The sequence below is a fragment of the Bos mutus genome, chromosome 7 (genome assembly GCF_027580195.1).
Source record: "Bos mutus isolate GX-2022 chromosome 7, NWIPB_WYAK_1.1, whole genome shotgun sequence".
Lineage (NCBI taxonomy): Eukaryota > Metazoa > Chordata > Mammalia > Artiodactyla > Bovidae > Bos > Bos mutus.
In genome coordinates, this window is record NC_091623.1 from 83,240,900 (window position 1) to 83,268,176 (window position 27,277).

The window sequence follows — 27,277 nt, forward strand, 5'->3', positions numbered from 1 at the left end:
ATGGACAGAAGAACCTGGTGGTCTACAGCCCATGGGGTCGCAAAGAGTCGGACACGACTATCACTACCTGTTATGTTAGGAGCGTAGCCTGTTTTACGTGCAATGTCTCGATCCTGTGAGGTCGGTACTCAGTATTTGCACAATTAGAAGAAGAAGAAGAATCTGCGAAGTTGCGTGCTTGGCCAAAGCGCCCAGTGCAAAGGGCCAAGCCAGACCTCCAGGCTCTGAAGCTACTAACTGCTCTCAGGAGACTCTACGCCTTGGTTTCGCCATCTATTTTTGGAAGAAGTATCCTTCTAAGAGCTCTAACCAGGCGGTGCACCCCTTATTTTTCGCAGAGCAGGAAGATAACTCAGCCTGGTTCATAGGGCAGCCCCCCGCTCCCCGCCCTGAGGTGTGTGCGCGCGCGCAGGACAGCCGGCAGCCTTGAGCCAGGCAACCTGTGCGCCGCTCTATCCGGCACGGCGCAGTCGCCCGCGTCTCGCTGATGATTACGCACGTCCGGGGCGGTGGAGAAGGCAAGATGGCGGCGCCCATGGAGGTAGCCGTGTGTACGGACTCGGCGGCCCAGTTATGGAGCTGCGTTGTGTGGGAGCTGCACTCTGGCGCCAACTTGCTCACGTACCGCGGAGGCCAGGCAGGGCCCCGCGGCCTGGCGCTACTCAATGGCGAGTACCTGCTGGCCGCACAGCTGGGCAAGAACTACATCTGTGCCTGGGAGCTGCAGAGGAAGGTGCGGCGGCGTGTTCCCGGGCGCCGTTGGCGAGCTGCGCGGCGCTCAGGGGTCGGGGGAAAGGGCGGTGGAGGCTACATGGACCCTGAGCCGGGCTAGGAGTGGGTAGTCCCGTTAAGGTGTTCTGCGCACGCGCGGGTCTGGGGTCTTTTGGGGGAAGGTAGGGAGTCGCGCGCCCGTTGTGATTGCGAGCGGCTAAGGCGCTGCGCGCACACGCCGAGCTGAAGGTGGGCAGCTGCTTCGGGGTGGGGGGGTTGCTAGCTGTGCGCATGCGCACAAGGAGGGCCGGGGGTGGGTCCCTTGGGGGCCCTGTGTGGGAGCCGGCGCGTTAGGCGAGAAATTTAGTTAAAAAGTGTTTGCATTAGGGGTTCCGTCGGTATCCTGAGCTTGGAGGGTGAAGGTCCGAGGCTTGAGGGAGCCCGCTGAAGGGTGACTCAGGAGTCTAGTGCATTTATTGTCCCCAGAGACGCTGCTGCTGCTACTGCTAAGTCGCTTCAGTCGTGTTCGACTCTGTGCAACCCCATAGATGGCAGCCCACCAGGCTCCCCCGTCCCTGGGATTCTCCAGGCAAGAACACTGGAGTGGGTTGCCATTTCCTTCTCCAGTGCATGAAAGTGAAAAGTCAAAGTGAAGTCGCTCAGTCGTGTCCGACCCTCAGCGATCCCATGGACTGCAGCCTTCCAGGCTCCTCTGTCCATGGGATTTTCCAGGCAAGAGTACTGGAGTGGGGTGCCATACCTTTTGCCATTAGGGCCCACGATTAGAGAAACTTAAAAATGCAGCCCTTGACGGTGCTTGCTGCCTGCTTTTGCCAGCTGACATCTCTTTGGGTGGGTTCTGTGTTGTCTCTTGTGTGTGGTGTGGTCCACACACAAACTTGAGAAGTTGTTCCATTTTAGAGATCTGGAAACTGAGGCTCAAGGTCCTAGGCGACACTTCAGTGGGGATGCAGGACTAGGGCAAAAGCCAAGTGGCCATTGGGTCCTCCTGGACCCTCTGTGCCTTCCCCACCCGAACACCTGGGGGTCCCTCTGACCCCCAGTCCAGAGAGGTGCTGTCTTGCTTTGAAAGAGATTCCACAGGCCTCCACCCCCACAATGCGTAGCATCAATTGGAGTGGGTCCGTCTTTGCTGAACCATGGATTTGCTCAGAGTATCCCATCCTTTGCTTCCCTACCCACCCCCACCTTCTTTCTACTCCTGGACTTACCAGCTGTCGCCTGCCCCTTCCCCAGGTTCCTCCCCCATGAAACTCAGAGGCTTTTTCTGTCTCTAGGACCAGCTTCAACAGAAGATCATGTGCCCGGGACCAGTCACCTGCCTCACCACATCGCCCAATGGCCTCTACGTCCTGGCAGGGATCTCAGAGAACATATACCTGTGGGAGGTGAGCCCAAGGACTCAGAAACACGAGGGTGGGCTCAGCCTGTTGGTGGGCTGCTGGTCAGACCACTGAGCGGGTTGTCATGGACAGGCTGTTATGTTTGGGGAAACACTCACCTCCCTTCCTGTGCATAGTGCAGTGTCCGAGGTCCCAGGACAAAGCCTTTCCTGACGCCTGCCCGCAACCAGTTTGCAGAGGAGAGGGAGCTGGCAGTCTCACTTCCAGCTCTTCAACCTCACTGCGCGATTCTGAAACTAGGAAGCCTTGCCCAAGTGCAGGGAGAGAAACTGAGGCACTCACCCTGTGGTAGAGATCCTCCTCTGCTGTGGTCAGGCCAGTGCAGGGGGTGTGGGCAGATTTCAGCAGCTGGTCCACCATCATTAGAGGGCTCCGCTGGCTTGCCAGTGGTTGGCCCTTCTTGATGGGGGAACAGTCTGGGTGGAGTCTGTCTGGCCTGGAGGGACCCACCCTCTAGGAGAATTCCTGGCCAACGTGCATCATGACCACAAGGGGGCGCCCCACAGGGCCGCTCTGGCTTGGGCTCTGACTCCTGTACTCTGTGGACCTTCTCCCCGCCCCTCTGCGGGGTGAGCGCCTGGGTGTCTGTGTCCAGGTGTCCTCACATAGACAGTGGTCACCTCACTCCCATGTCACTTATCTGAATGGATTATATTTCCAAAGACTATATTCAAGTGAGGTCACAGGTTTTGGAGGTTGGGGTGTGGACATGTTTATCTGGGTGACAAAGTTCATCCTTCCGCAGCTTCTCTGCCCTCTCACCCCTGCCCAGCCCTTCCCTGGTGTCCCTGCCGCCAGGGGCCTCCTCTCCTGGAACCCAAGCTCCCCCTCCCCCATGGTTCCCAGCATGAGTCCCACCCCCAACTCAGAAGGTGGTCACTTGCGGTTGTGACCACTGCCATCCCTTAGCTCAGAAGGCAGTTGCTTGCAACTGTGACCGGCTTGTCACAGGAGCTGTGAAGCCCTGGTGCAGGGGCCATGGGGGTAGGCTCTCCCTGCAGGCCCCCACCAAGCCAGTGCCCCTCCCCCCAGGTGTCCACAGGGAACCTTCTGGTCATCCTGAGCCGCCACTATCAGGACGTGTCATGCCTGCAGTTCACGGGGGACAGCAGCCACTTCATCTCAGGGGGCAAGGACTGCCTAGTGCTGGCCTGGAGCCTCTGCAGGTAGCACCATGGCCCCGGTGGCTCCTTGTCCAGCTGTGGCCTCTGGGTAGGCAAGGCCTTGGCCACGAGGGCGGGAAGCAAGGGGCACTGGGTCAGGCGGGCTGGTACCAGGAGGACCGGGGGCCGGGCTGCCACCTGGAGATGAGGTGAGGGCGTGGAGATGCCCGCTGAGGTCTGCCCACCCCCTCCCCAAGCGTGCTGCAGGCAGACCCCTCCCGGACCCCTGCCCCCCGGCACGTCTGGTCTCGCCACACCCTCCCCATCACAGACCTGCACTGCGGCTTTGGGGGGCCCCTAGCCCGGGTGGCCACCGCCTCGCTGGACCAGACAGTGAAGGTAGGACCCTCACTCTGCCACGTGCCCCGCAGTGGATGTGAGCTGAGCCCAGCTGGCAGGTTCCTGGCCCAAGGGAGCCAGCACATAATGTTCTCCTCCAAGCCAGTGGCTCCAGACAGCTCTTGATCCCCCGACGCTTCCAGCCTCAAGGACGGCCAGAGGGTGGACAGTCTAGGCCTCTGTCAGCTTGGAAATTCCCACTTGGCCACTGCTCCTGGCGGCTCCTAACCAAGCCTTACGGGATTCAAGGGCATCCTCGGATCTTTGTCCATGGTTGGGGGATTCAGGGCTGACCTGCTGGGGGCCTGGGGGCTGACAGTCACTGAAGTAGGTGGTGGACAGGGGTCCCTGAGCCCCCGAGACCTCTGTGGTGACAGTGCTTGTCGGAGGTTCTGTGGGACCCAGCCTCCCACCTGGTCCTTGGCTCTCACACCGCCACCCGCCCCCAGCTGTGGGAGGTCTCCTCAGGTGAGCTGCTGCTGTCCGTACTCTTTGATGTGGGCATCCTGGCCGTGACCATGGACCTGGCTGAGCATTACATGTTCTGCGGCGGCAGCGACGGCTCCATCTTCCAGGTCGATCTCTGTACCTGGGTGAGTGTCTATGGGCAGCAGGGTCAGGGGACGGGCTTGGGGCTGAGGCACTGCCAGGCCCCTGCTCACCTGCCCTCCTGCATTTGCAGCCCGGGCAGAGAGAGAAGAGCTTCCAGCCAGAGCAGGAGCACGGGAAGGTGTTCAGAGGGCACAGGTGCGGGGACCAGGCAGGGACAGGGGTTGGAGGGAGGTTGCTGCCCTGGGGCACAAATGCAGGCCTGGTCCTGCTGCTGCCCCACCCCCAGCCCTAGCATCCTGGGAGCCAGCTGATGCATTTATCATCAGGAACCAGGTGACCTGCCTGTCGGTGTCCACGGATGGCAGCGTGCTGCTATCGGGTTCCCACGATGAGACCGTTCGCCTCTGGGATGTACAGAGCCAGCAGTGCCTCAGGACAGTGACCCTCAAAGGTGGGCGTGGCCACCACCACTGCTCCCCAAACCCAGGCAGGGCAGAGGAAGGACTCAGGGCCCGCCTCGTGGAGGGCACAGCCTGGCTGAGGGTGGTCCTGACCACCTCCTCCACCCCACCCTTAGGCCCCGTGACCAATGCCTGCATCATGCTTGCACCCGTCAGCATGCTGAGCTCCGACTTCAGACCAGGCCTGCCCCTGCCCCACTTCAACAAGCACCTGCTAGGCGCAGAGCACGGGGACGAGCCGCACCGCGGGGGCCTCATGCTGCGCCTAGGCCTCCACCAGCAGGTATGCCTCACCTGGCAAGGGCAGGGCACGTTTTCCCACTGAGGCTGGGCTCTGTCTGCTGTCTTTGTGCCCCAGAACCACACAAGACTGCAGGGGCTTCCACACCCTTCCAGGGGACTCGATGGATGCCTGTACCCAGCATTGGCTACTGGCCCAGAGCAGCGCGCCCAGATGGTGTCCAGCAGGAGACAAATGGCCTGGAACAACAGCAGGGTCCAACCATTTTGTCAGGCCGGCAGGCTGTCCCCACCGGCTGGAGGCACTAGCTGACCGCCTGGCCATCCCTGGGAGTGGCCGACTGATTCAGCTCTTGTGTTTCAGGGGTCAGAGCCCAGCTATCTGGAGCGGGTGGAGCAGCTGCAGGCGGTGATGTCCAGCACACTGGAGAAGGTGGGAGGAGGAGCAACCCCAAGATGGGGAAGGGGCAGGGCCCAAAGGTGGGAGAGCGAGCCTGGAGGGGAGAGGCCCAGGGTGGGCAAGGGGCTGGGTTCAAGATGGCCAGGCTCACCTCAGGTGGGCTCCTAGGGGCAGTCTTGGCTCAGACTATTGGAGAGGATCTACCTATGCCCCCACTCACCATCCCGGACTGTAGCGACAGTGGCCTTCAGAGCAGGGCAGAGGTCTGAGCACCCCCCCCCCACAACCCCCCGGCCCAGTCTGAGCGCCCCGCCCCTCCCCCAGAATGTCCTGGGAGGCCAGGACCAGCTGCGGATCCGGGTGACTGAGCTGGAAGATGAGGTGCGGAACCTGCGCAAGATCAACCGCGACCTCTTTGACTTCTCCACACGCATCATCACACACCCAACCAAGTGACACGTCTGGACTCGCCCTCAGCCAGCAGAGCCCATGGCCCAAGCCTGTCCTCTGCAAGGTCCTATCGCTTGGATTGGCACCCCACCAGGGTCTCAGTCCAGGGTTGACTGGCTGCCCTGCCGTGACCTGCCGTGTCACATGAGTGCTCTGCTATTTCTAACAAAAGACCTAAAATCCTACCTTTCGGCCTCCTTGTGCCCCCGCTGGGCTGAGGACCCTCGCCGTGGGACCTGCCAGGGGGATTTGCCACAGCTATCACAGAGTCTGAGTCCCAGACATAATGTCTAGAAGCCTAGGTTCTCACCTGCTCCCTCACCTGCCAGCCCTGTGCAGCTCCCAGGGGGCCAGGCTGTGGGCCAGGTCCCCAGGGCAAGAGTAACTCAGGGACAGCAGGGTGGTTACACCAGGCCTGTCTCCCCAGCCTGGCTCTGGGCAGCCGACTCTGGGGTGGCAGCCAGTTCTGGGCCAGAGTCATCTCGACCAGAAAGTTCTTGGTGTCAAGGGCCCAAGAGAAGCCAACCACTCCTCCAGCACCACACATACATATACACTGCAGGGTAGATGGGGACGCCGCTAGCTGCCAGCCAGAACCTGGAGCCCAGCCCAGACTTGGGCCCTAAGCCTCCCATGGAAGCTTCCAGAAAGCTGCCCCTAAGTGACAGTCTGTTTAATGGTCCAGAAAATCCATGTGACTTAGCCAGTGCTATAGTAACTGCATCTCCTGCTTTTAGCTGATGGGTGTTCTCTCCTGGGGCCCTGCAACCCCCTCACAGCCCACCTTGCCCTCACACCTAGACAGGTTTACTTGGGGCTGTCAGGTGAGGAGTCCTGCACGTTGCAGTCACCCCACACAGAATAAGGTTCCAACAGGCTCTGGGCTCCTGGTTGGTCCCTGGCAGCAGGGTGGGGGAAGGGGACCTGGGGGCTCAGTGTTCCCCTCCTCGCCCCTTGGTCTCCAGGAGGTCTGGAAGGTGGGGAGGGCATCAGGGTTGGCTGAGGCTCCCCCGGGGCCTAGGGCCACCTCTCCTGCCTGGCCCCATGTCCAGGCGCTGCCATCCTGTGCCTGGTGCTTCTCTGCACCCCGGCCATCTGCACTCAGCTCATAGTTCAGTGACTTGGGAGGAGATGCTGGTTCTGGAGACCTGGGTACTGTTCCCTGTATCTGGTCAAGTCCCAGGCAGGAGCTGACAGGGGTCCAGCCTCGGGGGGTCACCTCCACTGGCTCAGGGTTCTTCCCTCAGCAGCAGGGATACTGTTGTCACTGCCCAGAAGTTCCGGGGTGCCCTTAGCACAGCTCTGGACCTTCAGCTGCTGACTTGGGTCCTGGGGTCCCTCCTGGCTTGCCCACCCCATCTGTGGCTGCAGCTGAGGGGACCTTGGCCACTCATGGCTCCTGTGGGGCTGAGGGTGTGCACCCCTGGGCAGGGATGGTGGGGTCCCACCCTGGGGTGGTCACTGTGATGACTCAAGCCTGAGGTAGTCCCAGCAGGGCCTAGGAAGAGCTTTCAATCAATGTGCAACCAGCCTCGCCCGAGCTCTCCTTGCTACCAGTCCATGGGGGCCTGGAAGGTCCCCTTCCCCCTCCACAGGCCACACAGTCCAGAGAAGGTCCCTGGTAGGCTGGAAGGGCTGGAGCCCACTGGCCCCTTTCCCTGAAATCCCCACATGGCCTCAGACAAGCCACACCTCACCCTGAGACTGTGTTGTCACTCAAAGGAAACGTGTACCTCCTTGGTTCGTGAGGAGTTCAGGAGCCAGCGTGCAGCTGTACGGGTGCCCAGCACAGTCAGTACTCCTGTTGCTTGTCTGAGAATCTGTAGAAATCCAACCTGACCCTGAATCCTGGGCCATCACTGCCAGAAGGGGAGGTGTAGACTGCATCTGACATTCTCAGGTGACTGAGTTGATGGAAACCTCTCCTGGCCAGGACAGCCATTATTTAAAAAACAAGTGTCAGGATGTGGTGGAGGTGTCTTCCGAGCACTTGTGCATCATTGGTGGGAAGGTGAAAGGGTACAGCTATTCTAGCAAATAGGAGGGTCATCAGAAAGTTAAGCGTGGAATCACCATGTGTCCCAGCAATCCCTCTACAGGTACCTTGCCCACAGAAATGAAAGCAGGAGGCCTGAAGAGATGTTTACACACCCGTGTTCACATCAGTGTGATTCACAGCAGCCAAAGAGTGGAGACAACCAAATTGTCAAAGATGATGGATGAGTGAGTGGTCCTTTTGCATGGTGGAATATTACTCGGCCTTTAAAAAGAGATTCTGACACCTGCTACAACCTGGTTGGACCTTGAGGATGGACATAATGCTTAGTGAAATAAACCAGACCCAGAAGGAGACACACTGTCTGATTCCATTCACTGGAGGTCCCTAAAGGAGTCAGATCCACAGAGAAAGTAGATGGTGGGGCCAGGGGCTGGTGGAGGAGTTGGGGAGTGTTTCATGGGGACAGAGTTTGTTTGGAAAGATGAAAAAGTTCTGGAGATGACGGTGGGGCTGGTTGCACAACAATGTGAATGCGCTAAATGGCATGAGCTGTAGACTCTAGAAATGGTTGAAATGGTGAATTTTGCATTATATATATTTTACTACATTTAAGGAAAAAACCTCGCCTGTCTTTGTGTATGATGTGAACTACTACCAATGCCCTGTAAAGCTGGGAGCTGAGGCGCAGAGGCCAGGCGCCCACCTCGGGTCACCCAGATGGGGGCAGTCCCAGTTTCCATCAGGTCCCTTCTTCACTGGCCCAGGAGATGGGGAGATAGTGGCCAAGTGGGCCTGGGGGGAGGGGAGATGTGGGGGCTCCCGGGGCTGCCCCCACATGAGTCCCAGGAGGGCCTGAAGAGCCTTCTGGTGTGTGCCTGCTTCCTAGAACCAGCCCTAGCGATGTCTATTGAATGACTGTGCTGAGGGCTATGTTAGGGTGAGGAAGTGTTCCTCCCCAGGCTGGGTCCCTATTTTGGAGGACTCATGCTGGCAAAGGCATCTCTCCCCATGGTGGAATAATGTCCTGGTGGTCCCTGAGGACCCTTTTCAATTTAGCACCTTACCCAGAAGAATGGGGTAGGGGAGGGCTCTCTGGTATGACCGTCATTGTCCTGGGATGCCTGGCCAGGTGGCTGGATGAGGTGGCCTTGTCACCTGGAAGCCAGTCAGCCACCCAGCCCTCATTAGTCATCTCAAAATTCAATCTATGCTGCTGGCATTTTTATTCATCTAATGGAGTTTGTTCCCTGCCTCTCGAACACTGGCTCCAAAAGGAGATGATTTTTTTTTTTTTTTTGCGTGTGAAAAAAATAACTGAGTGTAGACTCATCCATTAGAGCTGGAATGATCTGGACAGATCTGCTGCCCTGTGCCCTGTGGGGTCTTGCCCTCCTGTGGAGGCTTTCTCTGCTCGCCCACCTGGGATGGGAGTGGGAGGAGTCCATGCACTGCACTGCTGGGGCCCTTGCTTGACCAGTGTTCATTGAGCATCTGCTGCATGCCAGGGGCCGTTTCTCACGGGGAGGCACAGAGAACGTAGGAGGCTGAGGGATTGGTAGGTGGCGGGGAGCTATGGAAGGTTCTAGAGCAGTGGAGAGTCATGTAATCAAGTGTCCTTGTCCAAACAGTTGCTCAAGCAGAGTGCCTACTGTGTGCAAGCACTGGAGACACAGCATTAAACAAGCCAGGCTCACCCCTGTCTCCCAGAGTTGACCACTAAATAAAGTAAATAAAGCAAAAAAGATGACAAGTGTGTGATGGAGTTAATGTAGGCAGGGGTGAGGGTGGCTGTTCTGCATCTTTCAGGGAAAATTTTCAAGCAGGGGCATTTGGCATTGGGTCTTGAAGGGTGAAGAAGAATTGTCTGAGTCAAGTTTCCTGCCCACAGCTGGAGGGCATGAGATCTGCCCTATAGGTTCCCATCAGACAAGTCTGCTTCAGTTTCTCCAGCTGCCCACGATGGTAGAGCGCACCCGGGGGGTTGGTCAGGGTAGACACTGTTTCCTGGGGGAGGAACCAGTGCTGCTGTGTGACTGTGGAGGCAAACAGACCCCTTCTGGGCCTTAGTTTCCCTGCCTTATCAATGAGAAATATTTCCAGGCTGGAGGAGGGGGATGAAGGATCCAGGGGTGAGTGTGGGGACCAATTTTGATGCAAAATCCCTCCCTGCTGCTAACCTCCGCTTTCTCATCTGTAGAGTGGGCACAGAGCCAGGGATAGCGGTGGTTAGACCCCACCCCCACCCCCACCCCCGCCTGTTGAGATCATCTGAGCCTCAGTTTCTCCCCCTGCGTCGTGGATCCGATTCCTCCCAAGTGGCTTCCCTGGCACTAGGGGACCAGGAGGGGCAAGGGCGGGCGAAGGCGGGCAAAGGCGGGTGGACTCCGGCAGGGAGGGAGGAGCCGGCCCGGCAGGGGCGGAGAGGGTGCGGCGTGGGCGCGCGAGATCCTGCCTCCCGGGGTGCCATCCGCGGCTCCGCCCCGTGGAACCCGCCGGCAACTTTGGGATGGAGTTTGTGCCGGCGCTGTGGCTCGGCCTGGCGCTGGTGCTGGGGCCGGGGCCCGCCGGGGGCCACCCGCACCCGTGCGGCGTCCTGGCACGCCTGGGGGGCTCGGTGCGCGTGGGCGTCCTCCTGCCCCGCGCGCCCGCCGCCCGCGCCCGCGCCCGCGCCGCCCTAGCCCGGGCCTCCCTGGGGCCGCGGCTGCCCCACAACCTGAGCCTGGAGCTGGTAGCCGCCGCTCCCCCCGCCCGCGACCCCGCCTCGCTAGCCCGCGGTCTGTGCCAGGTGTTGGCGGCACCGGGAGTGGCGGCCCTTATCGCCTTCCCCGAGACGCGACCCGAGCTGCTGCAGCTGCACTTCCTGGCGTCCGCCACCGAGACCCCCGTGCTCAGCGTGCTGCGGCGAGAAGCGCGCGCGCCCCTCGGCTCCCCGGTACGCGCGGGGATCCGGGGCCGGATGGGAGAGGCCCCGGGAAGCTCCTGGGGCGTGGGGTCCGGGGGTCTGGAGACAGTCCTTGGGACGCACGGGACTCGGACTTCTGGACCGTAGAAGAGCGGAGACTCGGAGTCCGGATGACAGAGGCCCAGGATCCCTGGACCACGGATGTCCCTGGGGCTCAGGGACCCGGAATGGAAGACTGGAGCCCTGGGACGCAGGGACCTAGAGCCACGGACCTGCGGCTTGGGACCCCGCGGGACGCCTCTGGACTCCAGACGGCTGATCCCACAGGGCGCTTCCCTGGGCCTTGGAAGTGTAGACCCCCTGGGAGCGGGACCCCCTTGTAGGGTCCGAGGGCGCCTTCGGATCCCCACCCGGCGGGATCGCGAGGCTGGGATGGGGAAGCGGGTCTCCCTGTCCCCTCTCCAGGGGCAACAGTTTCAGAGGCTGAAGCTGGAAGCCTTCCTCCCGTCAGCATCCTCCCAGAGGCCCTCGAGGCTAGGCCGCCCCCACCCACAGCCTCCTTGACCCACAGCCTCCTCCCCCAGACATCAAAACCCTCGTCTTCCTCCACCACTCCTCGACCTTGGAGTTCATTCTCTCTTATTTCCACCCCTAGACTGGAATTTGGGTCCGAATAAGTAGACAATGGGACAAAGAGGAGAGAGGGTGACTGGCAGGGCTCTGGGGACCCCGCGATGCCCCAGGGAGAGACCCCTCCTCTCAGGATACAACGTTGGGAGGGGCACAACGCCGGGATGTGGGGTCTGGTAGGGGGCCTCCCAAGCCACCTTGAAGCCCCCTCCAGGTCTTCCTTCTGAGGGCGGGGAGACCCTGATCCTAGCGGAGGCCTGGGGTCTCTTTAACCCACCTCCACTCCGTTCCTGCCCCTTCCCAGTGGGAGAGATGCAGGACCCAAATCCAAGCCTGTGGGGCCCTCTGCAGCCAGATCCAGGAACTGCACCCCTGCAGTTGGACCTGTCAGGCTTTGTGGGGATAATGGCTTGCCCCCTCTTTCCCTTTCCCCCTCCTTGCCCACGCCAGGGACTGAGCAGTAGTCTCCAGCCTTTCTCCGGGCACTCAGCACCCTGTCCCCACCCAGACAACATCCTGCCTATCCTAGGTGTCTGGTAAAGTTCTCATCCCACACTGAAAGCAAATCCAGGAGAACTTTCGGGGTGTCCTGGGCACAAAGTGGGGCCCTTCAGTGCCTGGTTGGCCTGGGTACGTCTGAATAGAGAGATGGTATGGAGATGGGTTTTGAAGGATGTGTAGGAGTTGGCTGACCTAGATGAGGAAAGGTCTTCCAGCTGGGGAATCCAAAAAGCCTCAGAGTGACTGGAGTCAAAAGAGCAGGCCCTGCAGGTCAAGGCAGGGCCACCCTTTGTGCTGATGGCGATGGGGAGCCACAGAGGGGTATAGAGCAGGGGCTGGGGTGGGAGGAGGTAGACTCAAGGTCCTTTGAGTAGCTAGCGGCAGCCAGGGGACGGGGATGCAGCCTGTAGCACCTGTCAGGAGCAGGTGCTGTGTGCACCCCTGGCACTCCTGGGGGCACTAGCAGACAGGGACGGGGGGCGGGGGGAAGGCCCTGGTCCCCGCAGCTGTACTCCTGGGCTGCCATAAGGCCCACTCCCGACATCGGCTCAAGGTGATATGTGTTTATTGGACATGTACAGATGGGGGTGGGAAGAGTGTGGTGGGACTGTGAGGTCGCCAGCCCTAACTTGACCAACCCCTCTGCCAGAACCCGTTCCACCTGCAGCTGGACTGGGCCAGCCCCCTTGAGACACTGCTGGATGTGCTGGTATCCGTGCTGCAGGCTCACACCTGGGAGGACATCGGCCTGGTGCTCTGCCGTGTACGTGACCCTGGCAGCCTGGTGGTCCTGTGGACAAGCCGGGCGGGCCGGGCCCCGAAGCTTGTGCTGGACCTGAGCCGGCAGGAGCTGGGTGATGCAGGGCTGAGCGCACGCCTGGCACTCCTGGGGGCACCAGCTGGAGGGAAGGCCCCGGTCCCTGCAGCCGTACTCCTAGGCTGCGATGTGGCCCACTCCCAACAGGTGCTGCAGGCTGCACCCCCTGGTCCCCGCTGGCTGCTGGGCACACCGCTGCCCGCTGAGGCCCTGCCTACTGAGGGCCTGCCACCTGGAGTGTTGGCACTGGGTGAGGTGGCCCGGCCCCCGCTAGAGGTTGCCATCCAAGATGTGGTGGAACTAGTGGCCCGTGCGCTGGACAGTGCTGCCCGAGTGCAGCCAGAGCACACCCTGCTTCCCGCCACAGTCAACTGCAGTGACCTACCGCCACCAGAGCCCGAGTCTTCGGGCCGCCTCTTGACACGGTGAGCAGGGCCCTGGCTGCGGGAAGCCACCTCTGCCAGTGGGCCATGACAGGTGACAAGATCGAGTGTTTGCTGTGATCTTGCATGAAAGCAAAACCTAAGAAGAGGATTCTGCAGGGCTGGGGTGGGGGCTTTGGGAGAAGAGGGAAGGGAGGAGAAGAAATGAGTGAGACTGCTGAAATCAGTCACCTTCTGATCGCCAGGGCCCTCAAGGGGGACACCGCCCGGGAACCAGAAGGCCCCACCTGGGCCTCTGAACTGGGCAGCAGCCCTTGGCTCAGGGCTGGGACGTCGCCCCAGTCCCCAGGGCGCGGGTACCCCGCTTGGAAGGGGTCGTGGAATGGGGGGCTCAATAGAGCCTCCAGTGGCCCTGGGTGAGTCTGAGCCGCAAGGCCAAGGGTCTCACCTGCAGGGAGGGATCCCTCTACCCTGACGCTGCCCCCACCCCTACCAGGTTCCTGGCCAACACATCCTTCTGGGGCCGCACAGGGCCGGTGTGGGTAACCAACTCCTCGCAGGTGCACATCTCCCGGCGCTTCCGCCTGTGGAGCCTCCGCCGGGACCTGAGGGGCGCCCGGCCTGGGCCACGCTGGGTCGCTGGCAGGACGGGCAGCTGGAGTCGGAGGCGTGGGGTGCAGCCGAACGGCCCCCACCACTGCCAGGCGCCCAGGAGCGGCCCAAGCTGCGGGTGGTGACGCTGGTGGAGCATCCGTTTGTGTTCGCCCGCCAGCCAGACGAAGATGGGCGGTGCCCGGCAGGGCAACTGTGCCTGGCCCCTGGCACCAATGATTCGGCCGCTCTGGACGCACTCTTTGCCGCGCTGGCCGACGGCTCAGCACCCCGCGCACTGCGTAGGTGCTGCTACGGCTACTGCATCGACCTGCTGGAGCGCCTGGCGGAGGATGCACCCTTCGACTTCGAGCTCTACATCGTGGGCGACGGCAAGTACGGCGCGCTGCGCGACGGCCGCTGGACCGGCCTGGTGGGCGACCTGCTGGCCGGCAGGGCGCACATGGCCGTCACCAGCTTCAGCATCAATTCGGCCCGCTCACAGGTGGTGGACTTCACCAGCCCTTTCTTCTCCACCAGCCTGGGCATCATGGTGCGCGCACGCGACACGGCGTCGCCCATTGGCGCCTTCATGTGGCCACTGCACTGGTCCATGTGGCTGGGCGTCTTCGCTGCGCTGCACCTGACCGCACTCTTCCTCACCCTCTACGAGTGGCGCAGCCCCTTCGGCCTAACACCCCGCGGACGCAACCGGGACACCGTGTTCTCCTACTCCTCTGCCCTCAACCTCTGCTATGCCATCCTCTTTGGACGCACGGTATCCAGCAAGACGCCCAAGTGCCCAACGGGCCGCCTCCTCATGAACCTGTGGGCCATCTTCTGCCTGCTCGTGCTGTCCAGCTACACAGCCAACCTGGCTGCCGTCATGGTTGGGGACAAGACTTTCGAGGAGCTGTCTGGGATCCATGACCCCAAGGTGGGCAACTGCAAGGGGTTTGTGGTCAGAGCTGAGAAGTCTAATCCCCCCACCCCCATCCTCACCCCAGAGAGGGCAGCTGTTCCTTCTCTCAAACTCATACTGAGCCCAGCCCCAAGCTGGGACAACACAGGCAAGGGTGCTGGTGAGAACTGAGAGAGAAGCAAAAAGGATGGTGTGTGAGGTGGTGGTAAAGTTCCAGGCAGGGACTCCCATGGTAGTCCAGTGGCTAAGACTACGTGCTCCCAATGTAGGGGGCCTGGGTTCCATCGGTGGTTGGGGAACTAGATCTCATATGCCACAACTAAGATCCAGCGCAGCCCCCCAAAAAAGGACCATGGAGGAAAATTAGAGTTGGGGACACAGGGCACGATGGAGTGGAAGATTTCTCCAGTGGGGGTCAGGAATGCCTCTGAGAGGCGTGACATATGAGGTGCTTGGTATCAGGGAGGAATGTGGTAAGCAGTGGCAACCTGTGCAAAGGCCCTGGGGCAGGACTGTGCTTGATGTATTGGAGGAGCAGCGAGGAAGCCTTGTGTCTGGAGAAGAGGGGTTGAGGAGGGTAGAGGGAGGAGGGGAGGGCAGGAAGGGGACAGGGGAGGGCCTGCAGGTGTGGGAGGATGTGGCCCTTGAAAATAGCTTGGTTAGAATTTTCTCCAGGAGTCCTAGAGGACTGTGGGCAGAGCAGGGCATACCCTGGCCTACATATTTTTCTCTTTTATTTTTTATTTTTATCTTTTTTTATTTTTCTCTTTTAATGAAAAAATTTTTAATATTCTGGAACAAGAACAACCATGAATGAAACCATTGCCCAGCTCTAAAATAACTCCTGGCCAGTTTCATTCACACACCAACCCCAGTCACTGAATTATCCTAAAGTAAGACCCAGGCCTCCTGTCATTTCATTATGAATATTTGGGAAATTTAAACATCAGGGACCCATTTTCTCAGTTGTCTTCGCCCAACCCTGCCACAGTTTGTTTGAATCTGGATCCAAAATGCACAGACATCGAGGATGGCAGAAACCTCTTAGTTATCGAATCAAACTTAGGTCCACTCACTGGTGGGCAGTGAGACCATTCTATTGACATGGGGTCATGGCAAAGGAAACCATGGGGTTTATCGCAGGTGCCAAGCAAGGAGTCCAGGCAGCTAGTGCTTAAGACCCGAACGCCTAGGTGGCCCTCAGGGAAAAGTGGTTTTCCTTTGTTTTTTAATATTGGGTAAAAGACTTTAAAGACAGGGTGAGGGAGGGGGGGTTTTAGGATGTGTACCCTGTACCCTGATCAGGTGGTGGACATTCTTCTGACTGGTTGGTGGTGAGGTAGTCAGGAGTCAACATCATTAACCCTCTGGTTCTAATTAGCCTAGGGCCTCTGTGCTTATGGGCAGCATAGTTAACTTCTACCATCTGGGGCGGGGGCGGGGAAACAGCTTAAAGGACCTCTGGCTCAGGATTTTTTTTTTTTTTTTTTTGGTCACACTGTATGGTATATGGGCTGTTAGTTCCCTGACCAGGGACTGAATCCATGTTCCCTGCAGTAGAAGTGCAGAATCTTACCCCTGGACCACCGAGGATCCGCTGGCACTGGATATTAGCTATAGCACCTGAGAAGGAATTAAAAGTCCTTGGTTTTAATGACTAAACTATTTTTGTCTTGACTCTTTTCCTTTGTTTCTGTATTTTGTCATTTCTTTGATTTATTCTTTTGAACTCAGGGAAGACCTAGGAGGCTATTTCCTATAGACAAAAGGCAGGCAGAGGACAACGGGGTGGTCTGTCCTGAGAAGGCCCCAGAGGGTTATTTTGACACTCCTGTCTTTTTCACTAGTGATTTGTTTGTTGAAGTTGTTCTGTGTTTTGCCCCATAGTATCTCCCAGTGTTTGGATCTGGCTGATCTTGTCTCTGAGTGGTGTTTAGCCTCTTCTGTCCACTCCCAATCCAGGGCTTCCCAGTTAGCGATAATGGTAAAGAATCCACCTGCCAATCCAGAAGACATATTAGGAGACATGGGTTTGATCCCTGGGTCAGGAAGATTCTCTAGAGGAGACAATGGCAATCCACTCCAGTATTCTTGCCTGAAGAATCCCATGAACAGAGGAGCATGGCAGGCTATACAGTCCATAGTGTCGCAAAGAGTTGGACATGACTGAAGCAACTTAGCACACATGCTGCCCGCCCAATCCACCACCACCCCAGTGTCCTCTGTAAACCATTAAGGAGATCTAGATGGGCCAGCCACTCTCCACATGTGGCTACTTTTTAAATTGATTAATTGAAAGCATGCAACAGCCATTTGAGAACAGCACAGTTGTAGAGCCTTTTCTTCCACAGAAAATTGTGGACAGCCCTGCTTACCTCAGGTCCAGCTTTTTGGAGGTTCATAGCCCCACCAAGGAGGCCCCGGTCAGTGTGGCCTCAGTTCAGTTCAATTCAGTCGCTCAGTCCTGTCAGACTCTTTGTTACCCCATGGATTGCAGCATGACAGGTTTCCCTGTCCATCATCAACTCCTGGAACTTGCTCAGACTCCTGTCCATCGAGTCGGTGATGCCATCCAACCATGTCATCTTTTGTTGTCCCCTTCTCCTCTTGCCTTCAATTTTCCCCAGCATCAGGGTCTTTTCCAAGGAGTCAGTTCTTTGCATCAGGTGGCCAAAGTATTGGAGTTTCAGCTTCAGCCTAAGTCCTTCCAATGAATATTCAGGACTGATTTTCTTTAGGATTGACTGGTTGGATCTCCTTGCTGTCCAAGGGACTCTCAACTCCAACACCACAGTTCAAAAGCATCAATTCTTCGGCGAAAGTGGGGTGCGAGGGGGGAGCGGGGGCAGGGGTCGAGGCCCTTCTGTGTTGACTGGGCACTGGCCCGCAGCTGCACCACCCGTCTCAGGGCTTCCGTTTCGGCACGGTGTGGGAGAGCAGCGCTGAGGCCTACATCAAGAAAAGCTTCCCGGAGATGTACTCGCACGTGCGGCGCCATAGTGCACCTACCACTCCCCACGGCGTCGCCATGCTTACGTGAGGAGGGCGTGCGGGGCGGGGCGCGGGGCGGAGCCACGCGGGCGGGCGCGGGTGCTCATCCTGTCCCCATGCCCTCCTCAGGAGCGATCCCCCAAGCTCAACGCCTTCATCATGGACAAGTCGCTCCTGGACTATGAGGTGTCCATCGACGCGGACTGCAGGCTGCTGACCGTGGGCAAACCCTTCGTCATCGAGGGTGAGGAGTCCCCAGAACCAGTGATCTGCGGGCTCCAGGAGGGTTCCGCTCCTCTGGGTCTGCGTCCAGCCTGGTCCCAACCCACTGCCCGGCCTCCCCCAGGCTATGGTATCGGACTCCCTAGAAATTCACCGCTCACCTCCAACCTGTCCGAATTCATCAGCCGCTACAAGTCCTCCGGCTTCATCGACTTACTGCACGACAAGTGGTACAAGATGGTGCCTTGTGGGAAGCGGGTCTTCGCCGTGACGGAGGTGCGGCAGGTCCCCCGCATGTGGGGTGGGGTCGGCGTGGGGAAGCCCCCGAACCTCCGTGGTCCTTCACCAGGGTAGTCAACCTCTGCTCATTCCCAAGACCAGTGTATTTGCCTGCTTTTGTGCATTCTATTCATCCTACAAAACCCCAGCTCTAGTGCCCTCTTGTCCATGAAACCTCTGAAAATGTAGCCCCAGGCCCTTCTCTCTGGCCCAACTTCTGTTCCCGCTCCCTTCCAAGGTCCGGGCTTCCCCGGGGTCTGCTATGACCTGGAGGGACTATGTGCCTGCATCCTGCCCACAGACCCTGCAGATGGGCGTCTACCACTTCTCCGGACTCTTCGTGCTGCTCTGCCTGGGTCTGGGTAGTGCTCTGCTCAGCTCCCTGGGTGAGCACGTCTTCTACCACCTGGCACTGCCGCGCATCCGAAGGGGCAACAAGCTGCAGTACTGGCTGCACACGAGCCAGGTGAGGAGCTGGCCAACCCAGCCGGCGGTGGGGCGGGAGCGGGGCTTGGGGCGGGGGGGGGGGAGGGGGGCCTGTCTTCCCGCTGAGCCAAATTCTTGGCTCCTAGAGAATTCATCGCGCCCTCAACACAGAGCCACCAGAGGGGCAGGAGGAGGCGGCGTCAAGGTAAGGGGCTTGGGGGGCGGTTCTCCACCCCAGCAACTCCCACACCTGCCCTCCGACCTCGACTGGGTCCACACCTTCCACTGGCGGCCTCCTCAGGAACTTTGACCCTAAAGGGCAGACGGGGACTGTGGGTAGGACGTGGCTGCCCAGCCCATCCATCCCCCAGGGGTCTCGAGGAGCCGCGGAACAACACACAGGCCGCCCCCGCGGGCCCCGGGGGCTGGACACGGATTCGCCGGGCCGCGGTGAGGGAGCGTCGCGTGCGTTTCCTGCTGGAGCATACTGTGGTCTCTGCCTCTCCTCCCGACGCGGCCGTCCCAGATGCGGATCCGGCCGCGCCACCCGAGGCCCCAGTCTGCTCCAATGGCCCGCCCGCGGAGCTGCGGTCTGGCGCCCCACTCCCCAGGGAGCTGGAGGAGCTGGAGCAGCGAATCGCGGGCGCGCAGGAGAGGCTCCGCCAGGCGCTGCTGCGGCGCAGGGCGCTCCTGGCCCAGCTTGGGGACAGCACCTGCGAGCCGCCGTGCACATGGCTTCTGGCCTGCGAGGAAGCACCGGAGGTGGCCTCCTGAAGTGGGATCCAGCCCTTCTCCACCTGCAGTGCCTGCTCCGAAGGGGGGCCACCCGTCCATAGGGTGGAACCTCCCTTCCCGCGCGGCTCCCCAGGCTCCCCCCACCCCACCCCCCAACACACAGACGCTGGCTGGACGCTGTCAACAGTTTATTCTATATACAAACACCATTTTGTACACTGCAATTAAATAAGAGTGGAATGAGCGCTCTTCTGCATTCCTCACAGAGTGATTGGGTTGGGTCACCGGCCATCTCCCCACCCACAGCAGGGCAGAACCCTGGTTCCCCTGGCTGCCTTAGATGTTGGCGTCTATGCGCCATCGGGGCCGAGCTCCACATTCCCGGGCCCCCAGCCCGGGCACGTAGGGTGGCCATGGAAAGGCACTGGGCATGACAGAGCACCAGCTAAGCCAGCCCCACCCGATGCTTTGCTCCAGGGCAGCTTGCTCCAGACCTTTCACCACCCTTTCAGAACCTTCCATGGAGCCCCTACCCCTTCTACCCTGGTTCACAGGCTGGTCTTGATTTACTAGCTGAGGAGACCCACCAGGGACAGAGACAGGCTGTAGGCCGGCCCCATGCCCTGGGGGAGAAACGCCTGCCTCCCAGCAAACCTGATGGACCCCAAACCACCCAAGGCAGGCTGAGCATTCCCAGAGCTACTGGGGACAGTCTCCCTGACCCCCAAGGGCTCCAGCCAGGTCACACCCAGCTGGCTTGGAAAGCCAGGGATAGAGGCAGTCAGCTGCCCAGGGCTCAGGAGCCGACCTCCGAGGGTGTGTCCACTAGATCGGTAGACACAGGGTTGGGCCTGCCCCCGCCGGTGGTCTGAGAGACTGCATCAGACCCTGGAGAGTTGCTTGCAGGGGCACTGTCCTGGGGGGCCCGTAGGAGCCCCCCACTAGGGCTCAGGGGGCTGCCTGGCCGCCGGTCCAGGAGAGAGGCGCTCAGGCCAGACAGGAAGGAGGCGTCTGTGATGATGGCAGCCGTCTCTGCCATCCAACCCAGGTCACCACTGGCTGCTGCAGCCACTGAGGCCGCTGCGGCCACCAGGGAGCTAGGTGCCTCAGCCATGGGCCCGGGGCCCCCGCCAGCACCTGGCAAGCCAGGGCCCAGGGCAGGGGACTGGCTGGCAGCGTCGGGGGTGATAGGTGGGATGCCTCCATTGTTGTTCAGGTCGTCTGGCAGGGCTGTGGGGGTGCCGGGGCCCAGTGGTGGTGTCTGCAGCAGCATCTCCTGGACACGGATCTGCTGCAGGATGGCAGGTAGTTCGTAGTGGTGGAAGAAGTAGATCATGGAATGCTGCGGGGGGTAGGCACTGGGTCAGGCAAGGGACCCCCAAAAGGCTGGACCCTTGGGCCGCCAGTCCCAAGGAAAGCCCACCTCACCTGGATGAAGAGCCAGGAGGTGACGAGTGCCAGGCTGCTGTACTGCCCGTTGAAGCGATAGTGGTAAGCGTAGAAGGCAAAGTGGTACAGGTAGAAGAACCTGCAAGGGGAACAATGAGGTGCTGCCCACCCGGCTGCCTCCACCCCGGACCACATGGCCACTGGTGCCCACCGAAGCCAGTGCCGCTTGCTGGTGTTGGTGTGGCAGCAGATGGCGTCATACTGGTCAGCCAGCCACACGATGAGGATGATGTAGAAGGCCGTGGTGGTGTCGTTGAAGAACTCAGACATGATCGCCTCCATTCCTGGTGGGGGGAGACAGGAGCCACCAGTTGAGGTGGGTGGCCAGCATGCCAGGTAAGGGGGCAGGGTGTGGGGGCGCAGGGTCCTCACCCACGAGGGCCAGGATGACGGTCAGCAGGGGCGCTGCGGGGAAGGCGATGGCCATGTTCATCTCCAGCATCTGCAGCAGGTCCACTGCGGGAGAGGGTGGCGGGCGGGCAGACCGGGTGAGGCGCCCGGAATGGGGGAGGGACAAGGGAGATGGCCAGAGGGGACACTCACCAATGAAAACGAAGATCTGATGGTGGGAGTAGCGCAGCAACATGGACACGCTCAGGGTCTGCAAGTGGGTCACCGTGAGGCCTTGGATGGCTGCCCCGCCCCTCCAGCCCCACCCCACCCCACCCCACCCTGCCTGAGGCACTCACAAAGATGACCATGATGACGAAGGCGGCCAGGTAGGACGTGCGGGCCATCCACATGCTCACGAAGCGGTAGTGCTCCCCGGACACCACATTCCTCAGGAAGCCTGCAAGAGGGGTGGAGTGAAAGAGGCAGTGAGCAAGCGCCTCAGCCCAAGCCCCACCTAAACAGGCCCCGCCTTCGCCCCGCACCTTTGTTCTCCTCGTTCTCCGCCAGGCCCTTCACGCTGGACATGAGGATGTCATCATAGCCCAGGAACTCAGCCAGCAGCAGGCGGCTGAAGCGGTCACCAAAGCACTGGTCCCGCGTGGGATCTGTGGGCAGGACCGGGACAGGGATGTTAGTCCAGGGCTGCAGAACTCCACTGCCCAGCAGAGCTGTGACTGACAAGTGTGGAGGAATGGAGCCTTGGGAAGTTTCCTGCAATTGGGCAGCAAGGGCAACCCTGAGACCTTGGACACAAGTGCTTCTGGGTCACCTCTCCCCAAGGAAAATACCCAAGATTGAGGAGGAAGGAGCTCCCTCCCCTGGGCCTTGCTCTGCTCGGCAGGGGCACTCACCCAGTGTGACCACCATTACGGGGATGCTGAGCCGCTGGCGCGTGGCCTGCGACAACCTCAGGAAGCCGTACTCCAGCGAGTACTCCACGATGTACTCGTCTTGTGGCCAGGCTGCGTGCAGGGACGGCTGGTCAGCAAAGGAGCCCTCTCCTGGAAGGGCTCGGGGGACTGTACCACACCCCCACCACCATCACTGGACGTAGCCCCAAGGAGTGGTGGTACCTTTTGGGGGCGTCTCAGGGAATGGGAACTCCTGGCTGTCATTTAAGGCCTTGGGGCCACCTGGTGGCTTGAACACCTTGGGCTCGATGTCCAGTTCAAACTGCACAGTGAGAGGCAGAGGTCAGCAGGCCCTTGGTACCTAAGGGTTGGCCTGAAGGTCTCTGCACCCCCCAATGGAAGGAGATGTACTGCTGACCCATAAAAGCCCTAACCCCAACACTGAGCTCCCTGAGATTTCTGGGTGAGGGTGTGAGGGATAGGATCAGTGAGGTGGGGCCTCCTGCTGGGTCTGTACCAACACTCCGCCCACACCCACCCCTGGCCTCTGGCCACCTGAGCACAGCTCTCCCTCTAGGTTCCCCATCCTGTAGGCAGCCACACCACCAAGGATGGCCAGAATCACCTCAGAGCTCTAAGCCCAAAGCCTGCTTCTCAGCCTGTCTGTCCTCAGCACCCCAGAACCAGGCCTTCAGTAAACAGCTGGGAAACAGCCCAGCAGATCAGGAGTGTCCCCTGCAGCCCTGACCACGCCCCGGCTGCTCACCTTGATGGAGCTGTTCCCGAACATGTCCATGGTCAGCTCCTCCTCCTCCTCCTCCTCTAGCTCCAGGCCATCTGGCTCCATGGCCAGGCCAGGGAAGCTGCCATGGCCACCATCACAGAACTGCAGGAAGACGGGCGCGCGGCTCGAGTTGTGCTGCACCTCTACCCGCAGGATGCCCTCACGGGGCCACTTGTCACGCACGTGCTCCAGGCAGTTGATGGGTGAGCGGGAGAAGACGATGTGGATGTAGGCCAGGACAAAGAGCACGAACAGGGCCTGCAGGGCAGGGAGTGGTCAGGGGGGGGCCTGCCTGGGACCCGCCCCCCCAGATGGAGGACCCTTCCCAGTACAGGCCCCCACAGCTGTAGAGCCTCCCACAGGCCAGCCTGCACCGGGGCCAGAGATGTGGCCACAGGCTCAGTGTCCCTGGGAACCCCAACCACCTCTCCACAACGTGTATGGGGACCTGTGAGCTGACGACGGGAGTCAGCAAAGTGTGGGGCCTACAGTGGCAGAAGGCTGCGGTCAGAGCTGACCCACAGCTCCAGCTGTGTTCCCTGGGCCCCAATGACCAGCAGGAGCCATGTCCAGGACACTGTTCACCCTCGGCCATGAGGACAACATTGCACCACATGCCGAGACATCACAGAAAGTGCTGACATGCAGGTGGCACGATGCCAGGGGCTGCCTGGGCTCGTCCCTGCAAGGCACGTGCCTGCCATCATCTCCAGTTTGCAGACAGGAAACCAAGGCAGAGGCCACACAGCCAGGAGAGGGTGGAGCCAGGAGTTAAACCTGGAGGAAACACCAGGCAGGGTATCTAGGTTCTGAGAGGGGCATATGGATAGATGGGGGACCTGTGACCTCAGAGTGGCCAAGTCCCCACTGTCACCCTGAAGTCCCCTCCAGCGCCCCTCACAGCCCCCCTACCATGAACTGAAACCCCAGGTAGGGTCCATCACCCTGACCAATTGGGTGGGTGCCTAGAGATGGGCCAAGAGTCTCGCCCCACTGGACAAGGCCTGCCCCTGAGCTGGACCTGGTTCCCCACGGCCTCCATGGAACAAGCTGGCAAACAGCTGCCTCCTAAGACCCTATCGGCAGACACACCCGGTGGCCCCGCCCCCTTATCCCCCTCAGCATTTCAGGAATCCATCCAAGGCCTTTTCTGTCCTCTGCCTGGCAGCTGGCCTGGCCATATCACAGGCCCTGGGTACTCTAGCCCCCAACCTCTGGTACCCTGTGACTGAACATTCCACCTTACTGGCAACGCTGTCCCGCCAGCTCCAGGGCCTTTGCACACGCCATCCCTGCACCCACCTCCTTCCTCCCAGCCTGAGGCTGTCTGCTCTGACTTGGACCCTGCCCTGGTGGCTGCTGCCTCTCCCCTCTTCCTCCTGGTCAGCCACTCATCTCTGGTCCCAAAGATTGGCACAAGGTGGCAGGGGGCACGTGGTGGCAGGGAGCAAGGCGGGGGCGGGAAGGGGTGGGAACCAGCTCTGCAGGCGGGACCAGAACAGGTGCCACAGGAAGAGGCAACCAAGTGAGGTGGGGAGGGGAACTTGATCTCTGCAGCAAGAGTCCAGAAGCTAGGCAGCTGGAAAGCAAAGAAGAGAGCTTTCTGGAACTCAGGCAACCTCAGAGATTGGCTAACTCGGCCTTCACTTTGCAAAGGAGGGAAACCAAAAGCACCAGGGGTCAGGGAAGGACCTGAGAATTGAGGGGGCCTTCTGGCCGCAGCCCCATGGAGAGAAAAGATGTAGGGAGCTAAGGGTGGCCTGATCCCACGGGCCCCCACACCAGGGGCACAGCCTGGATGTGCGGCCTGTCTGCCCAGTCGGCCCAATCCCTGACTTGCTCCTTGGTCCCAAATTGGGAAGCAAGTGAAAGGACAAAGCCAAGGCCTCAGGCCAGACTCTTAGGAAGGCTGAGGTCCGTGGGGCCCACTTCACACAGGGCACTCACTCCCTCGGGTGACACGGGCTCCTCCTGAGGGTGCAGGGAGGCCAGGGCTTCCTTCCAGGAGGCAACCACGCCCACACCCGGCCTTCTGCCCACTCTCAAGCTGCTCATGGGTCCCACACACCAGGTAAGGGAAGCCCTACTGAGGAACCCTCCAGAGTCGAGGCCCCTGGGGGGGGACACCTGCTGCTGCTCAGGAAATGGGAGGCTCAGTGGGGACCCACTCCCAGGTCTGTAGGACAGCCCTGCACGCGCCCCTGCTACCCAACCCCAAAGAGCTGGTGGCTCCCAACCTCGCTGGCCCGTGCCTCACCTGCCTCAGACCCTTTTCTGTGGACAAGGAATTCAAGTTCCCTCGTAAGTCGGCAACCGTAGCCCCGGCCCCCACCCAGGGGGCCCCCCAGGACAGGACACAAACAGGACCAGCCATTTCTCCATTTCCTCAGACCCGCCAGACAGCCGGGGTCCGGCACCCAGCGGCTCCCTCCCTGAGTAAGACCCCTCCTTGGAGGGACCCGCGCCGGCCCTCCAGGAACCGGCGAACCGCCTGCACAGCCGAGGGAGGACGAGGGGCGGGTCCGCGGGACGCCCCTCACCGAGCCACCAGCGGCACCGCTGGCTGGGGCTCTGCCAGGAACCCTGGTGACGTGATCTCGGCCTGGTCACCTTCCCCCAGAGGTTCAGAAGGAGTAGAATCTGAGTTGGAGCAGAAGGGTCCAGGAGGCTCGCCCCAAGAAAAAGGGGGAGAGAAAAGTGGGGAGCAGCTTCCGGTGCAGGTGGGCGGTCCGGGGGTGTGTCCAAAGAGGCGGCAGTGGCGGTAGGGCCTGGAATCCCCGGGTATGTGATTCGCGGAGAGGTCAGGTTCGGTATTGGGGACGGGGTCGTCCCGGGATGAGGATCCCAGGCGACAGGGTCGAGGGTCGCGGGACTGGGCTCCGGTCTCCCGAGGTGGGGACGCCAGGAAGGGCGAGGCCAGCGGTGGGGTGCGGCCTGGAGGGGCTGGGAGTGAGTTCCTGGAATCGGGATCAGGGGGTCACTAACTCGGGGAGGCTCGGGCCTTGCCGGGTAGAAGTTTCTGGGAAGGGTGACGGGGGTGGCAGGCTTAAGGGAAGGGTCACAACCGGCCCCGCCGGGTCTATGCCTCCGGGAGGGAGAGGCACGCTGCCCCGGACGGAGTCAGAGGTCGAAACTCAGGGGTAAGGGGTCCATCCGCTGGGGTTAAGGGTCAGGGCTGCGGTCACCTTGAGCAACACGAAAAACTCGAAGAGTCGACGGAAGGCGGGCGGGAAGAGGCGCGAGTAGGTGACAGCCATCTTGAAGAAGAGCGCGTGGAAAAGCCGGTCGCGCACGTTGATGAGAGGATTGGGGTTGAGGTTGGGGGTGCGAGGCCCGCGCGCGGGGGCCTGGCCGCCGCCGCCGCCGCCGCCACCGCCACCACCGCCGTTGGGCCCAGGCCCCGGGGCCCCGGGTGCCGCGTGCTCCGACATGCCGCCCAGCGTAGCACCCTAACGGCCCGCGGCTCCCCGAGGGCGCCTCCTGGCCGCCATCGGCAATCTTCGCCGCCGCCGCGCTCCTCACGGCCGCCGGGCCGCCGCCGCCATCTTCCGCCTCCGCACCCCAGCTGACGCCAGCGAATCGCCGCGAAGGCTAGAGCGGCCTTCTTGCGCTCGCGGGGCACTCTGGGAAGCCGGCGGTCGGCCTGCGGTGGCTCCGCCTTCTGGAGTCTCAGCCGGCTCGGGAGCGCCGAGGGGTGGGGCTGCGTCTGGCCTCGGTCTTTTGCATATTGCCCCCAGTAGCCTCCACCTCTGCAATTCGAGCGTCAAAATTAGTCAATATCTGAGGCGTTTAGAAGTGATAAAATATACTGAAAGGAAATACGACTGTTGGAGCTGTTTTCTACGTTGCACTCTAGAAAACTATACTGAAAACAGGCTCACAGTAGAGTGTTCTGGCTGAAAAATGATTTGATTTGCGGTCTTTAAATTACGTCCCCAGAAAGCTTCTGCGGAATTCTCCTTTAGGCCGGGGCCGCTGTTCCCCCAAGCCGACTAACCTGATGTGCCGTGACGTCATAAAGGCCCGTGATGTTGCAGGGCCTTGCTTAAGTACCACCTCCCCCTTCTCGCGGAGGTCGGTGAATGGAAGGACTGGCGGACCTCTCACCCTCTCTGCACTTGGTGGTGGTCCGGGGGATTTTAGGGGTCCAGAAGAGGCTAAGTGAACTACTTTTGCCCAACCTTCCAGCCTTCGGTCCGTTCCCGACTTTTGGTTGTTCAGTCGCTCAGTCTTATTGGACTCTGCGATCTCATGGACTGCAGCACGCCAGTCTTCCCTCTCCTTCACAATCTCCAGAATTTTGCTCAAACTCGTATCCACTGAGTCGGTGATGCCATCCAACCGTCTCATCCTGACTAGGTTTTCCTTTTGATAACGCGGGCCGCTCAGCACCACCCGTCTCTCTCCGGCTCTTAGGGCGCCAGACCTGCCGTTCCAGTCATTCCAGGACGGCTGAGCGGACAGCCCTTTGTCAACTAAAGCGGGATCGCAAATGGTCTATACCTGACCATGCCCTCCTTGTTGACTGCCCGAGATGTCCCAGACCTGAGAGCCCACATATGGACTACAGACATGCTCATTCATTCATCTTTGAAAAGCCCGGGCGCCTCCTAGCAGCCACGGTAGTAACAGAATCCAACATTCACTAAGCACTTACTGTAC

General features: G+C 60.4%; 3 protein-coding genes across 4 annotated transcripts; 2 read left to right on the forward strand and 1 right to left on the reverse strand.

Annotated features, from left to right (window-relative positions):
- The first annotated feature begins 523 nt into the window (after positions 1-523).
- On the forward strand, positions 524-8,092 carry WDR18 (WD repeat domain 18). Its single transcript, XM_005890462.3, has 10 exons — positions 524-733; positions 2,010-2,120; positions 3,168-3,301; positions 3,496-3,637; positions 4,087-4,230; positions 4,320-4,384; positions 4,516-4,640; positions 4,767-4,933; positions 5,255-5,323; positions 5,615-8,092. Exons 1-10 carry the CDS (start codon positions 524-526, stop codon positions 5,744-5,746), a joined length of 1,299 nt encoding a protein of 432 aa, XP_005890524.3. The 3' UTR covers positions 5,747-8,092.
- Positions 8,093-10,240: 2,148 nt separating this feature from the next.
- On the forward strand, positions 10,241-19,457 carry GRIN3B (glutamate ionotropic receptor NMDA type subunit 3B). Its single transcript, XM_070374262.1, is given in 11 exon segments — positions 10,241-10,671; positions 12,422-13,014; positions 13,469-13,584; positions 13,587-14,500; positions 17,376-17,521; positions 17,606-17,616; positions 17,619-17,720; positions 17,823-17,974; positions 18,279-18,443; positions 18,550-18,608; positions 18,775-19,457. Coding segments are annotated over 11 exon segments (3,087 nt in total). The 5' UTR covers positions 10,241-10,245; the 3' UTR covers positions 19,178-19,457.
- On the reverse strand, positions 19,310-26,198 carry TMEM259 (transmembrane protein 259). Of its 2 annotated transcripts, none has more exons than XM_070374261.1 (11): positions 25,801-26,198; positions 22,598-22,873; positions 22,054-22,153; positions 21,832-21,942; positions 21,463-21,585; positions 21,277-21,377; positions 21,131-21,188; positions 20,960-21,040; positions 20,739-20,871; positions 20,567-20,666; positions 19,310-20,480 (listed from the first exon to the last, which is right to left on the reverse strand). In XM_070374261.1, exons 1-11 carry the CDS (start codon positions 26,044-26,046, stop codon positions 19,935-19,937), a joined length of 1,875 nt encoding a protein of 624 aa, XP_070230362.1. In that variant the 5' UTR covers positions 26,047-26,198; the 3' UTR covers positions 19,310-19,934. The 2 variants fall into 2 exon arrangements, with proteins under 2 accessions (XP_070230362.1, XP_070230361.1); XM_070374260.1 differs by having other exon boundaries at positions 20,960-21,043; positions 25,801-26,196.
- Between the last annotated feature and the right edge of the window lie 1,079 nt (positions 26,199-27,277).